Raw genomic sequence first — 14,549 nt, 5'->3', positions numbered from 1 at the left:
GCGAGAGAGCGCACTAAGGTAAGCGCGAGCGTGGGAACGTGAGCGCTAAGGCGCGCATTGTGCGGAGAATACCGGATAAGGAAACGGACAAGGAAGCGGATGTGCAAAGCGAGTGCAAACGCAGAGCGAGTGTTATAACGAGCGCGGATAAAGGTCTAGTATAGGCGGATAACGATAACCATTGGAAACACAAAGTGCGCCCAAGTGGTGACTACTACTCTAAGGTAAAACCCAATAGCAAGGGAAGTACAGCAAAGGGGAGTAATAATGATGGTGTAGTAAGTCAGCAACTTTATACTATGGAAATCACATCGGAAGCGGAAGGGATAGGAGCAATAAGCGCTATGAATACGTAATGACATGTAATAACGCTGCAATGCTTGTTACAAACCACGAGGCAAGGGATATGACGTACCAATGAGGTGGGTGGACATAGACGGACGTTCCTGGATGATAGGCGATGCAGGGCGCTTAAGCGCGAGAAAGCGCGCAAGGTGCGCGTGTGGGAATGCTGCGCGTTGTGTGGGAAAGTACCGCGCCTATGGCGCGTTTCACAGGAAAGCTGCGCGTTATGTGTAAAATGACTAGGGACATGATAGAAGTTGAATATAGCTGATGGTGCGAGTCGTGCATTGAAGGCCAATTGTCATGAGTTGTGAAAAGGTGCAAAATGTGCCTATATGTGCCTGCAGAAACACGAGTCTCTACATCGAGACGGTCTTCCGTGCAGCCCACTTGATACCTATCTACAGTTCTGAGTACATTCCTCCCTCCCTCAAGTTTTATCAGTCTCTTGATACTTTCGACTCATTCTACATCAACAAATACGTTGATCACCACGCATTTGAGATAGCGTCCTGACTGGATGACATAGGTGGGTCCTCAGTTCAATTTTCGGTCTGTTGCTAATAGTCAGGTCCTAGGACATTGCATGATGACGATATCCAGTTGCCGTTCCAGAAGGTCTCCCACTGGCTGTAACTCTTGCTCTGGCATTCACCACCAAGAGGATGACGAAAGAAAACCTCCTGGTGCGCGTCTTGGGCTCCTGCAAGACGATGGCCAACTCTTCCGTCATCTGCACCGACAAGACCAGTACTCTCACCCGCAACGTCATGTCCGTGGTCACAGGCTCCGTCGGCATCCACGCCAAATTTGTGTGCAAACTCAAAGACAACCAAGCCTGCACCAACGCGAATAGAAGCTGAAGCCCACACAGGAGCTCTGGTTCAAATACCCCGTGTGACGATTTCAGCATCGATCAATCAATGCTCAACACTGTTCTGAGCCGGCCACTTCTTTCACTGTTTAATGCGGCCATCGCTGTTAACTCTACTGCGTATGAGGACGAGGAGAAGGAGACTGGGAAGCGTGTGTTTGTGGGAAGCAAGACAGAGATGGCACTTTTGAACTTTGTGAAAGAACTTGGGTGCGTTTCTACGTCAAGGGTGCTAGCGAGATTCTGACAAAGTTGTGCAGCAGCCACGTCGTCGTAGAACAGCATGGGAGCTCTCGCCCGAGTACCGAGTCCGACGATGTCGAGGTGGCAGATATTGATGGTGTCTCGGAAGAGAACATGATGAGGACTATCATTTTCTATGTGAATCAGACTCTGCGGACTATCACCCTGTGCTATAGAAATTTTCCATCTTGGCCACCACCAGGGATGCAAGGCACTGCAATTGATGATGTAGGTATATTTTCAGTGATATTTCAACATACTCATTTAGTTCTAGGTGCCCTACAACGTCATCGCTCAGAACTTAACATTGATCGGAATTGACAAGCAGATCTTGATCCAGTCTGTCTACCAGATCACCGTCATCCTATTATTCCACTTCCTTGGCACCACAATTTTGGGCTATGCAGACACATCAGGGAATGCCACCATTGTCCAGACTCTCATCTTCAATGTGTTTGTCTTTGCTCAGATATTCAACTCGGTGAACTCACGAAGGCTGGACCGGAAGCTCAACGTTTTTGAAGGCATGCTTCACAATTGGTACTTCATGGCCATTACTCTCATTGGTGAGTCGAGTCATGTTATACCTGGACTACCCTCACGGCTGGTTTGCAGAGATCGCTGTTCAAGTGGTCATCATGTTCATCGGTGGCACCGCATTCCAGGTGACACGTATCGCTGGTCGTGAATGGGGCATCCCACTCGCCCTCAGCTTCGTATCCATCCCCTTGGGCGCGCTCATCCGCCTACTGCCCAACGGACCCTTTGAACACCTCTTCATCATGATGCGCTTACTCCCCAAACCCAAAGGCGGTCTTCTCAAAGTTCGCCCAGATGTTGAATGGAACTCTGTGATTGAACTTGTGCATGACAATCTCGCCACATTCGCTAACCTGCGGGGCAGGCGACTTCGCTCGTCTTCATTTGTTGTGAAGAGCCTTCAGGCTAGACTGCACGAAGATAAATGTGTTCCTCTGTATGTGTTAATGTTTGGTTTGTGAGATGGTATCCTTAATTTTTTTCTAGCCCCTCATTGATGACTATGGTACCAACACTTATTGCATCTTCCATCGGAGCTGGCTGGGCACCACAATTATGCGGTACACTGTCTGACCCTGCTCGTTATGATCCCTCAAAGTCCTCTGCTGCTCTCTGGGAAGGCAGGCTCCAAATTCATCCCGATACCAAGCCAGATGATGCACTGTATCGCACAAAATGGGGTGATGGCATCATGTGCGTTGTCTCTTGCGGTCGAGTTGTTCTCTATGCTGACGCGTAGGTTTGCAGCTTTGATAGTGACTGGTGAATAAGCTTCTGGTTATCGTTTGGAAAGACGTACTGATGATGATGTCTCAGGAATCCCCATGCTGATCTTTAGGCTCAAGATCGTGCTCACCGTATCGGCCAGACAAAGGCTGTCCGAATCCTCCGTTTCATCACAGAGAAGAGTGTTGAAGAAGCTATGTATGCTTGTGCGCGGTACAAGCTCGATATGGACGACAAGGTCATCCAAGCTGGTCGTTTTGACAACAAATCAATGCAGGAAGAGCAGGGAGAATTCCTGGTAGGTGTTGCAGCAGCTCTCTCACATAACGAATAGCTAAATGAGTGGTATGCAGCGGTCCATCCTCAAAGCAGATCAAGAGGAGGAGAATGAAGAGGCCGGTGACATGAATGATGATGAACTCAATGAGATTTTCCACACAATGGATCTTCAGCAAGAATGGGATGCATTGGATGCATGGCGTGCGATCGGCAACAGGGGGAAGCCGCCGTTACCACTCATGCAGCTTGAAGAGCTGCCTAAATACTATCAGATGGATGAACCGTTCGAGCCAAAGGAGATTGATGGTGCTATCCAGGGCCGTGGTCAGCGTTGTCATAATGTCGTCAATTATAACGATGGTCTTAGCAATGAGCAGTGGGTGATGGTATGTCTAGTAGGATGTCGCGATGCATGCATGCTGATCAGGATGTTAGGCTGTGGAGGACGGTGAAGATTTGCAGGAACTCGTCGATCGTGCCCATGGCAAGAAAGAACAACGCGCTGCCAACAAGCTTCTCAAGGAAACCAATACGCCTGGTCATAGTACTCCAGCGTCAGACTTGGGTGTCGAGGTCGAGATTTCACAATGGGGCATGCGAAGGTGCGTGTTTATTCTACATACTATACATTGATACAATGCTGACGGTGAATATTTGCGGGTCAAAGTCGCGAAAACGAGACTATCAGGACCAGGTAAGTCTTCATTGATTAACAGACATCCTAGGACTCACTTTAGGCTGGAATCACGAGCAACTCATTCCATCTCAATTCCTGTTGCCGATCCACCCCTTCACCCTTTCCCAAAGGCCCTTTGGCACCTCCACATTCACCTCTGCCTCCTCTGCTTCCACCTCAGCCCAAATCGCCTCATTCGCCCTGATCGCAACATCGATCCATTGGCGCTTCCTCCCTCGCACACTATCAAAAGACTTTGAAGCTGCCATTTACTTAACACAATCTCGTCAATACGTCATACTTATGAGTACACTTGCACCCCTTACTGTAGTTTTGTGCCTTGAAATAAATGTGTGTCCTTTTGATGCTTATCTGCGCATTGTCGCACTTGTTTGTCACGCACTTTCTTTCGACTAACGCGCTCAATCAAATAAATGTAAACAAGTGGTAAATAAGATTTATTGACTGGCAGCAAGTCTCAAAAAAGGAAGTCAAGCAATGTGTGAATTTACTGATGACTGAAACCTGTTGCACATTGTTCAAGTTCTTGTCCCAAATTGCGTCTTCAGTTGGGACGAGGTGTGCAACTCCATTGCCAAGGTTTCTGAAACTGTATGGTGACGTGCTCAGCACGCGTCTTAATGCCACATCTGGAAGCAACCTCCTATTATAATGAGATAGCTTTGCAGACACAACCTTGACCACTAAGTCTAGTTGTTCATCTGGGGAATTCTGTCCCATCTGATAGCTGGATGGGAGGAGTTGCAGTGCTTGTAGGTTACAAACTGTTGCCAGTTTGTCTCATGCTTTGTTGATGATCGTCTGTCTCTAGATTGTCAAGATCATGTGTTGGTTCTGCAGCGAAGTTATCAAAATTTGAACTAATATCACATAATGGTTGCTTACCTCCATAACCTGTTCCTGAAGCTTAATCTTCTGTGCTTTGAGCCTGTTGACCCCCTTTTCAAGTCCATCAATCCTCGCATTCTGTTCCTTATTCTCCTCTTCAAGCCTATCATCTTCTTTTGGTGTTCTTTCAGGTCATCCTGGTATTTTCTTCACTCTGTCCCCTTCTCATTATCGAGCTTGCACACATTAGTCAAACAAATTGGTATGAGAAAATTTAAAACTCACTTGGTTTAACTTTTCTCATGCTCCTTCACCATTTTGGCGAGCTTCTCATTTTCTGATTTCTGGACAAAAAGATCTGCCTGTATGTTGAGCTCTAACTTGTTGAACTTGTTCAAGAGTTGCATGAAATCCGCTGAAGAGTCCATGGTGATATTTGAGGCATCCATGGTGAGGAAAAGCTGGACAATATAGTAAACAATAAGTTAGAAGGATGTGTATGGTGAGACAGAGATTGAGGGTGAGTTGGAGGGAGAGACAGCCCCTAGAAGAGAAACTGATATTACTAAGCATATGGTACATACCCGGCGGCAACTTGACGTGCATGGATGTAGCTCAGGTGCGTGCGTTTCTTCAAAACCTCGGCTACATGGATTTGAGCTACATTTCAACTACTTCGCTGCCCACTTGTTTTCCCAAGTCCAGATCCCACTCTTGTCATGAGAGCGAGTATCGAGGAGACGGGTACTACGGATGAAAACCATCTCGTTCACCAATTTCTCATGACCCTTGAGCAGTGTCAGTTCGAGTCTATGAGGCATTTCCTTTTGAGTTGGCGCTTGGGACGCGTACTACTTTGTAAGTGCCAGTGATGGCCGCCATTGAATCTTTTTCGGTGTCTCGGTTAGCAGGAGCGTCGACGACAAGGGAGTGATCACTTGCGTGCACCAAGGTGAGTAGGCACTAAGTTGTATCTCCTTCAGGATACTCAATCCACCTGTCGGCCTTGCTGTATATACGTGGTGTCCCGCATGCAAGCTAGTGCTTCAGGAGTAGCGCGGTGGTCGCTTGTAACGTGCTTCGCCCTGTTACGGCTGATTCTATTTCTCGTCCCATCAATATCTTCTCGTATTGATCTTGTCCTGATAGGCGACCACATGAATGCAACAAATGATTGGCTCGATGGCTGCGGCAATATCGTAATTTCAGCTCGAGGGAGAAGCAGCTTTTCGTTCCTGCCGGCATCATTGGCTGGCAACTACGCTCTCACTACACTCGATTACATGACTTCTCCTGACCACTGTAAGTTGATTTGGCAACCATACGCACGCGCAGCTCTACATGCGGGCTGGCCAATATACACGCGAGATTATGCATACAAGCTGTCATCGATACCGGCCGTACGACCTATCATCGAGCGACGACAGAACAATACTGTTACATGTATTCTCATTGAAGACCACCGCTAGCATCAGATTCTTCCCGTGTTTGCGCACTCTACGGCTGCGCGGGCTGGCACATATGAGACTGAATCGCGGTTCATGACACTACAGTTAGCGTCGTTCTCGCCTGTACAACCAGCCACATCATCAGGCAGACCTTACCCATTTGGCATGTCCAGCCCGAATCCATCGATTTATCCTAACTATTCTTAGCCAAGTGGTTAACAGGTTTGAGATCTGTTGGTGCAGGTTCGAAACCTGCCGACAATGGTTTTCTCCTTGATTGCACCTCGGGCATGACCTCACGGAAAGGTCATCGAACGACAACTGTAAGAGTCACGGACAAGTCGTTAACAGATTCGAAATCTGTTCCTCGCGGATTGTGCAGGTTCGAAACCTGCTGACAACAGTTTTTCTCTATGATCGCACCTTGGGCATGAGCTCGCGGTGAGGTCTTCGGACGTTAACCATAAACTTATGACCAAGTTGTTAACAGATTCGAAGTGTGTTCCTCCTGAATGGTGCAGGTGAGAAACCTGCCCACTTAATGTTTTCTCTCTATGATCTGAATGCTGCGTATCATAGTACAATCACTGCGGAAGTGAGAAACTGATCAGACCTGAAAAGGGTAGGAAAAGACGTTGTAAATAGTATGTAATCCGACGTAGCAATTAATATAAATTCCGAGGTGTTAGAATCTGGAGAGATCCTCAAATCGGATCATTTTCCGACATAGGAAACATAGAGGTTTGCGGAGGTGCACAGAATTAATGTCAATCGTTTATTGGGAGCACTAGTGTACACAACCAACAATATTAGCGAGGTTCGAATAATTCCGAGTCAGCGCACGTATGATACGTGAGTCACATTCAAATTCATCCATGCACTTCCCGCCATTCGTAAACCTGAGCTAAACCAAAACTGAACTGCTCATTGAAAAGCAGGTCAAAATGAAGTTCGACCAACTCAAATTTATAGATGAGCGTTAGTACAATCAAAGTGGCGTGCTACCGTGACAGCGATCAGTAAAGGTTGCTTTCCTTTCCGTCTCATATGTTCTCAGTCTCACTATAATTCTCACTATAATTCGCGTTTACCTACTCCTAAATAGCTGTTATAGGACCATAAGCTATATAGCATAATACGAAAACAATACTAAGATACTTCAGACATAGATCGATAGCCATATATATCATACATCAGCGGGGTCCGGGAGTCGCAGAACGGCCAGTTTTGCGCCGAACCAGCCGCGCGCCTTTCTGCTTGCCTGTAGGCCCAGGATAAGGGTCAGGCGTGTCTTCCTCGACGTCAAAGGTCACTCCTGGGCGAGGACGATTCTTCTTCCTCCTCTTCTGCTCCGCCTCTTCTCTATCCCTCCACTGGCTAGTTGCCACCATAGGATCGCGCGAAGGCGGCGGCACCATAGGCGGAAGAGGCTGAACTTGACTGACCGTAGAGTGAGCCGGGGACCCAATCACAGTGTTTGTCTGTGTGAACCATGATCAGACTCGACATCCGACAACATGAAAATCATACGTACCGCAGTGTTTCCATCACATACATCGAGAGATGCTCCAGACATGGTGCGATTTCTCTTGCTAGTCAGGAAACTGAATGGAGAGAACACATTGGACGAAGGTTGCTTGCGGTCACGAAGAGGATGCACAGATGAAATCTCAGGGTGCTTCCTGGCTCTGTCCTTTAGTGCCTTTGGTTGAACCGACGCTGATGAGGGCAAAAGAGTCGTGGTCTGAGCAGGAGGTGCAGAAGCCACTGCCTTATCCTTTGATTCCTTAGGCGAAGACGACTTAGAGTGCTGCATGAGTGGTGCTACAATCGCCGGAGACTTGTGCTGCTCCATAGACAGCTTTGGAGATCGAGCAACGGGATTCTCGAGAGGTTTAGAAGAGCCAGACCCTGACATGGTCCTGAACAGCCCTCCAAGGAAACCACCCGGCTTCTTCTTCGACTCCTTAGATTCTGTGGACACCTGCCTCTGCCTCATCGGGGGCGCAGTTACTTGGTGTGGAGAGGTGAAATTCGTCTGCGTTATTTGCGGTGTCTTGGGCATTGAGGGTGCAATAGAAGAAGGCGTCATCAGCACCTCGGACTCATGGGAGAATGTACGATTCATAGATGGCAGGTGAGCTCGGGACGGAGCAGGCGTAGATGGATGTCCTGAGACTGCAACACGGGCAGCCCACGAAGGTTCGGCTGTCTTGGAGGGGCGAGACGAAACGTTTCCTTGCGATGAACTGGGGAAAGGCTGTGTTGACGTAGCACTGGAGTTGACCAAAGGCTGAGAAATTTTACGAGGAGAGGGAGGACGTGGGTTGGCATTAGATGTGGAAACAGGCTGTGGAGTGGGTAATGATACAGTTCGATGATGGGGTATAGGATGCGTTGAATGCGAGGGTTTGGGTTGCTGGTTGGCACTTGCTGGGGTAGCGTGACGATGAGATGCAGGGTATAATGGGTTCATGGCTGAAGCATAACGAGAAGCAGAAGAAATCAAACCACGATAACGAGTGGAATCACTGGTATTAGGAAGGTCCTGCACTTGGGTTTTTGCAGATGGAGTGCTGGCAGCCGCACGGACGTTGACACCTTGAGGAATAGTCACAGGGGTTACAACAGGACGAGAGGAATAAGGTTTCGCATGGGCCTCTGCATTGTGAGGGTGAGATGCGACAGCAGACGCAGCAACCGCTGCATATTGCCTGCTACCTTTGGATGCAGCATCAACAGGAACGTTCTGAGTAACATTCGACGGCGGAGCGACTGGTCGAGTAGTTTGCGCTGCGGCACCTGATGCATTGGTAAGAGGTCGAGATGAATGATATTTCGTGTGGGTCTCCGCAGTTGGCAAATTCTGAGGGTGAGGGGCGGTCACGGTCGTAGTAGGGGTCGCTGCGTATGATCTCCCTTTGGATGCAGTATCTATAGAAGCACTCTGAGCAACAATCGGTAACTGAGAAACATGTCGAGCACCTTGTGCTGCAATAGCTGATGCGCTTGTATATGTAGGCGGCGCTTTCGCACTTGGCTGCACATCAGTCGACCGTTGGTACCCTCGAGGCTGTCCACCAGACGATGTCGTTCGATGAACAGGATCTTGATGCAATGGAGTAAAAGTAGTCTGTGTTGGCGGAGCGGAGAACGGAGCACGAGAAGATGCAGAAATGTATGCATGCTGTTGAGTCGATGGTGCGGCAGGAGGCACATGGGATGAAGTTGACGCTACGGTAGTGGGAGTAGGTTGCACACTGGGGCTGGGCTTCACAGCGGATGTAGGCTGCATGCTCGGAGTAGGCTGCACACTGAGGGTAGGCTTCACAGTGGGGTTTGCCTGCACGCTCGGAGTAGGCTGCACATTGAGGGTAGGCTTCACAGTGAGGTTTGGCTGCACGCTCGGAGTAGGCTGCACACTGGGGTTTGGCTGCACGCTCGGAGTAGGCTGCACACTAGGAGCAAACAAATCCTTCGGCTTCGGTGCCTTCTCATGAGCATTCACATCCGAAGACTGCACTTTGGCAGCAGGAACACTCGACGAAGCTACATGAGCCTCAGACTGAGCCGGAACATGTGTCTGCGTCTGCATCTGCGAAGGATTCGCAGTCCACTTATTTCCGAACTGTGGAGACTCAGGAACTTCCTCAATGGTGACTTTGGGCCGTGTCAACCGAGGAGCCGGATTGGTCTGTGGATGTACGCTCGCAGGCGCTCCCTGGCTCGGCGGAGGGTGCTGTGAATCTGACGTGCCCTGATTAACTCCACTAGCAGGACCTGTACCCGCAGATGGCAATGCCGGTGTGTAGCTAGAGAAGCTTCGCGAGAGATAGCAGGTGCAAGAGCAGCAGCCTTTTGATATGCGGAACTTGCAGTCGCAGGTGCAGCACCCATTCCCTCACCCGTCCAAGGCCTGCTCTTGTAGGGATCGGCATGTCCGTTGGGCAATGAAGGCTGAGGAGAGGGAGTAGAGGCTGCCATAGCCGAGGTATGAGTGGCAGCTGGAGCTGGAGCGGGCTGCTGCAATGGAACAGCAGACCTCGTTGGCGTGTGGTTGATTCCAGCGGGACTACTAGGTGTCAGCTTCACAGGGAAAAAGTCCTCTGGGATGTCAATTCCTGGTACTCTTGGTGGCGGAACCGGTAGAGGTGGAGGCGAAAACTGTCCAGCAGTAGCAAGTTGACCGTATGACGAGGGAGATGGAGCCTGCGACATTGCAGACTGGGATGGAAACCCAGAAGTCTGCTGGTGCGACACCGTAGAACCAACAGGATGAATCGTCTGCGGCTGCGCGTCTAGTGGATGGTCACGACTACCGGACGTCGTCCTCGAGATCTGTGAAGGCGGTGGATACGATGGTGCAGGAAGATTGCCGTATGGTGACGCTGGAGCCTGTGGCGCCACAGGTTGTGATGGAAACCCTGGATTCTGCTGGTGTGCCGCTATAGAGTCCTGCCCGTGCGGAGGATGCTCACGGCTGTCGAACGTTGTCCTCGAGACCTGCGAAGGTAGCACTACAGATTGGGACGTAGACTCAAGAGTCTGTTGGTGCAACGCCATAGAACCAACACTATGAGCTGTCTGCTGCGGGGGATGTTCACGGCTGCCAGACGTCGTCTTCGAGACCTGCGAAGGCAACATCACAGATTGGGATGGACGCCCAGGAGTCTGCTGCTGTGACACAGTTGGAGCAACAGAATGGGTATGAATGGTCTGTGGCTGCACTTGTGGAGAATGTTCACGAGTACCGGAGGTCGTCCTCGACATCTGCGAAGGCGCTGGGTATGATGGTGCAGGAAGACTGCCATATGGTGACGCGGGAGTCTGGGGAGTCAAAGACTGCAATGGACGAGCAGGAGTCTGCTGGTGCAACGCAATGGAGTTAAGATGAACCGTTGGCGTCTGCGGATGGTCGCGGCTGCCTGACGTCGTCCTCGAGACCCTCGAAGGTGGCGGGAAGGATGGCGTTGGAAGACTGCCATATGATGACGGAGACGGAGCTTGCTGCACCACAGGTTGTGGTCCCGAAGCCTGCTGATACGACGCAGTGGAACCGGCAGCATGATTGTGAGCTGTCTGCGGCTGCACCTGCACCTGTGTAGGATGGTCCCGACTTCCAGATGTAGTTCTTGAGACTCGCGAAGGCGCTGAGTAAGACGGCGCTAGAAAACCAGAGTTGTGCAAAGGTTTATGAGGCAACTCCTGGTTCTCAGACAATGGCGTAGCTCCTATTACAGCAATCTGCGGAGGTGCAGGGAAGAGGAGATATTTCGACTGCTCCGGCGTGGCTGCCTGTTCTGCGTCAGTGAAACCTGCAAAGATAGCTTCAATCTGCGTACCTCTTTGACCTTCGGCATGCGAGGTGAATTATCTGGAGAGCGCCGAGGTGTCCCAGAAGCATACACTTCCTTTGGCGTGCCATAAGGCGACGACCGCAGCGAGGAATTTGGAGTTGGACCTGAACGGTTTGCTGGGGGTGTTGTATAGTGGTTGCCTTGAGAAAGGACTTCACGCAGCTGTGGATGAGCTACCGCGGGCGGATCGACCTGATGATGTGCGCTGTTACGACCTGACTTCTCCTCCCTAGCCACGTAACCGTCCTTGAGCGGTTGGGCCGTTTGCACGACCCAGGACGATTTGACCGTACTCCCATTGGAAATCTGAGCGGTCGTCATGCGAGGAGCGACGTGGGGTTCTGGACGATCGAGTGAAGTTCGTGATGCACGAGAAGGTTGTGATGCCATCATCATCGTCTGTGAGGTGTTTATCGATGTTGAATGAGCAGGAGGTGTGGATGGTGATCGTTGAGTTCCTGTCACGTTATTGCTGTGGGTCCCAGATGCGAGGTGAGTCTGTGAGCTCATAGGGGTTGGGTGTGCAGAAGGGAGAGATCCGTAGCCCGACCCAATCTTAGGTGGACTCGAGTTCGTCTTATGAGCAGGTGATGAGGTCACAGGCGGTTGGCTGGAAGCTACCGGACCCGATGAGGGCGTCGGTCTGGTTGACTCATTCTGATGATCTGCGAACGAAGATGTACGTTGAGGTCTTGGGCCAGAGACAACTGAAGGATTGGAGAATGATGTCTTGTATGAGCGCGGTTGCTGTTCCACTGGTGTGCTGATCTGAAGGTATCGGGGCGGTGTGGAATCTTCTGGCCGGTGATGACGGCCATGCGAGAGATCAATTGCTGTAGGATCTGTACGAGACCGGTCCAGCGGGGGCTGCTCCGGCCGGCTACGGGGGACTTCAGAGGATTGTGATCTGCCATGAGATGGCTTCGCCGCGGAAGCGAGGGATGCATGAGGATATCCTGCACCATGCAGTTCATCTTTATGTAACGGGGGTTGTGACTTGTAAAGTACATCGTGAGCCTGGCGGTCGGCAGGGCCCTCTCCCGCGACAAGAACAGGTATGGTACCCACATGTCCTCGTGATTCGTGTGGTAAAGGTGACGAGTTGAAGCCTGGCGTAACAAGGGGTATGTCCACAGTGTCAATTGACGTAGACTTTAGGGGCTGCCGCGAGTCATAATATGTGCCCTGCGTCGAGGTATACTTGGCCTGGGTGATTATCACAATCAGCTCCATCATTCAGTCGTCAAGGCTATCCAACACACCTCTGATTTGGACTTGGCGTCCTCACGCGGACCCAGGGGAGCATCTGGACCCTGTCTCTCCCTTACGGCACTGGTTTGATATCCATCACCTCTCTGTACGGGGCCACCCGAGTGGTTTCTCTCCATGCGGTGCTGAAAAAAGGGTCAAAGGGAGTTGAGCAATATTGTTTAAGTGACTTACTTTCAGAGAAGCTCGTTCAGTGTCACTGCCTGATTGAGCTCCTTGCGCAGCCGCGGACGTATGTCGCTCGTGATGTGATTTGGAAGGTTTATGAGGAAGGTAGACAGGCATCACGCGAGGCGCGGGCGGTGGATTGCTTCCTACGCCTGCTGTATTACTCTGAGTCACAGCCTCTTGCTGGGGACCTGTAGACTGCATGTGCACAGCAGAAGTTTGGTTGTGAGAAGGGTCAGGATGAGGTCGGCGGGCCTTTAGCACAGTATCAACATGATGTCCCCATATAAAATCAGTTCGACATACCGATGAGACTCCGTCTTCTGTACGATGTCGCCTGTGACTAGTGATAGACTCGCGAATGGAGGGCTGATATGCTTCCCTGCCAGAGATGGAAGCTTTGTCTGAATACATGAGGCCTTCAGAATCTGACTCGATCCTTTTCTCGCGTCTGTGCCTGGTTTGTTCCCTCTGCCTATCGGCCTTTTCCTTCTCTCGATGCTGTTCAGATCTGTGTCTTTCACGATGCCTATCGAGTTCAGCGCTAGCCCTTTCTCTGTCGCGTTCTTTTTCCATTTCTCGATGTCTATCACGTTCCTGGTCACGATCTTTCGATCGTTTAGAGTAGATATCTTGAGCAGATGAAGGCCAATTAGTGGAAGGTGTGGTTGAGTTCGCGGTAGTCTGTGGTTGGATAGGACGGGAAGAATAAGTTTGCCTGGAAGATCTTCCAACGTCTTCGGCACCGGAGACTTGTTCATATGATGGTTTGGGGGTTGGGGCAGGTCGACGATGAGATCTGGAGTCAATGGGTTCTGGTTGGGCGTGGCGTGAAGATGCTGATGGAGGATAACCCTTGGTGTTAGTTGGTTGTGTGGCTGAATGATGACCTGTGGATGGGTACTGGGCAGAAGAAGAACGTGTTCTACCGGCTAAAGGTGCAGCAGAAGAGTACTGGGGATGAGCACGAGACTTAGATTCGCGATGACGGCGTTGTTCGTAGTCACGGTCAGCCGGGTTCTCTGGAACCCAAAGTTTATAACGATCGTCGTGAAGACGGTCTTCTCGTCTTCGAGTGGCCATTCAGTAAAAAAGCCAGAACGGAGCTTAAGTAGAGGATCCAGTTCTTGAAAATGGAACGAATAGAAGAATAAGAAAGAGAGAAATGACAGGTGCCGACCTGTTGACATGAGGCAATTGGACGTCCGGTAGTATGAAACTTCCTTGCTTAGTAGTAGCTTACGTTCTTGAGGATGCTTGAGCGCTGGTAACGACAATTTGTGGGAACCAAACTTTGCATTTAGTGATCCGAGTTACTATAGACAGTTCATTCTGACTTGATGCTCATCGTAGCAGCACCATAAACGCATGGCTCGATAAGCATAGCCATGGTGGGTCAAGGGCTCATGAGATGATATGGCGGCCGGATAAGATTTCATTGCAAGAGTAAATATATAATACAACTAGTGCTAGTGATGTCCGCCATTGACCAGGAGCGACGATATCAATTGAACATTATCGAAACAAAGTGATCATGGCATCGTCAGAGACTTTTGGAGAATTACTCCCAGTCTCAAAACGAAACTGGGAAGAGTCCAAAAGTCCGTCCGACCTGCTTTTACACGATTTTGACTCATTACCGACAGTGAAACAGCGGAAAGGCTGGTGGTGACACTGAGGTCAACCCTGTCGAGACAATTTAAGGATCGTGTATAATAATCGAGAGCGTCGTCCAGCATCGAGGGTTCAGTTGATCATCATAAAAAAAAAAGAAC

General features: G+C 50.2%; 5 protein-coding genes across 5 annotated transcripts; 4 read left to right on the top strand and 1 right to left on the bottom strand.

Annotated features, from left to right (window-relative positions):
- Positions 1 to 648: 648 nt before the first annotated feature.
- On the top strand, positions 649 to 861 carry DFJ58DRAFT_648158 (uncharacterized protein; the record flags this gene model as incomplete). The annotated part of the gene is made up of 1 exon (XM_041381458.1): positions 649 to 861. One exon carries the CDS (start codon positions 649 to 651, stop codon positions 859 to 861), a length of 213 nt encoding a protein of 70 aa, XP_041251312.1.
- Positions 862 to 962: 101 nt separating this feature from the next.
- Positions 963 to 1,208, top strand: DFJ58DRAFT_648250 (uncharacterized protein; the record flags this gene model as incomplete). The annotated part of the gene is made up of 1 exon (XM_041381464.1): positions 963 to 1,208. A coding segment is annotated over one exon (246 nt), but the record flags the coding sequence as incomplete, so codon positions are not given.
- A 36-nt stretch (positions 1,209 to 1,244) lies between these two features.
- DFJ58DRAFT_642515 (uncharacterized protein) lies at positions 1,245 to 1,421 on the top strand (the record flags this gene model as incomplete). Its single annotated transcript, XM_041381369.1, has 1 exon — positions 1,245 to 1,421. A coding segment is annotated over one exon (177 nt), but the record flags the coding sequence as incomplete, so codon positions are not given.
- Positions 1,422 to 2,840: 1,419 nt separating this feature from the next.
- On the top strand, positions 2,841 to 3,062 carry DFJ58DRAFT_649022 (uncharacterized protein; the record flags this gene model as incomplete). Its single annotated transcript, XM_041381504.1, has 1 exon — positions 2,841 to 3,062. A coding segment is annotated over one exon (222 nt), but the record flags the coding sequence as incomplete, so codon positions are not given.
- Positions 3,063 to 12,684: 9,622 nt separating this feature from the next.
- Positions 12,685 to 13,857, bottom strand: DFJ58DRAFT_648355 (uncharacterized protein; the record flags this gene model as incomplete). The annotated part of the gene is made up of 1 exon (XM_041381470.1): positions 12,685 to 13,857. One exon carries the CDS (start codon positions 13,855 to 13,857, stop codon positions 12,685 to 12,687), a length of 1,173 nt encoding a protein of 390 aa, XP_041251308.1.
- Positions 13,858 to 14,549: the final 692 nt, after the last annotated feature.

This window comes from Suillus subalutaceus (genome assembly GCF_016647625.1).
Source record: "Suillus subalutaceus strain FC151 chromosome Unknown DFJ58scaffold_1, whole genome shotgun sequence".
NCBI classification, from domain to species: Eukaryota; Fungi; Basidiomycota; class Agaricomycetes; order Boletales; family Suillaceae; genus Suillus; species Suillus subalutaceus.
The sequence above is the reverse complement of the archived record's forward strand: the minus strand, read 5'-3'. Positions and strand labels throughout refer to the sequence as shown.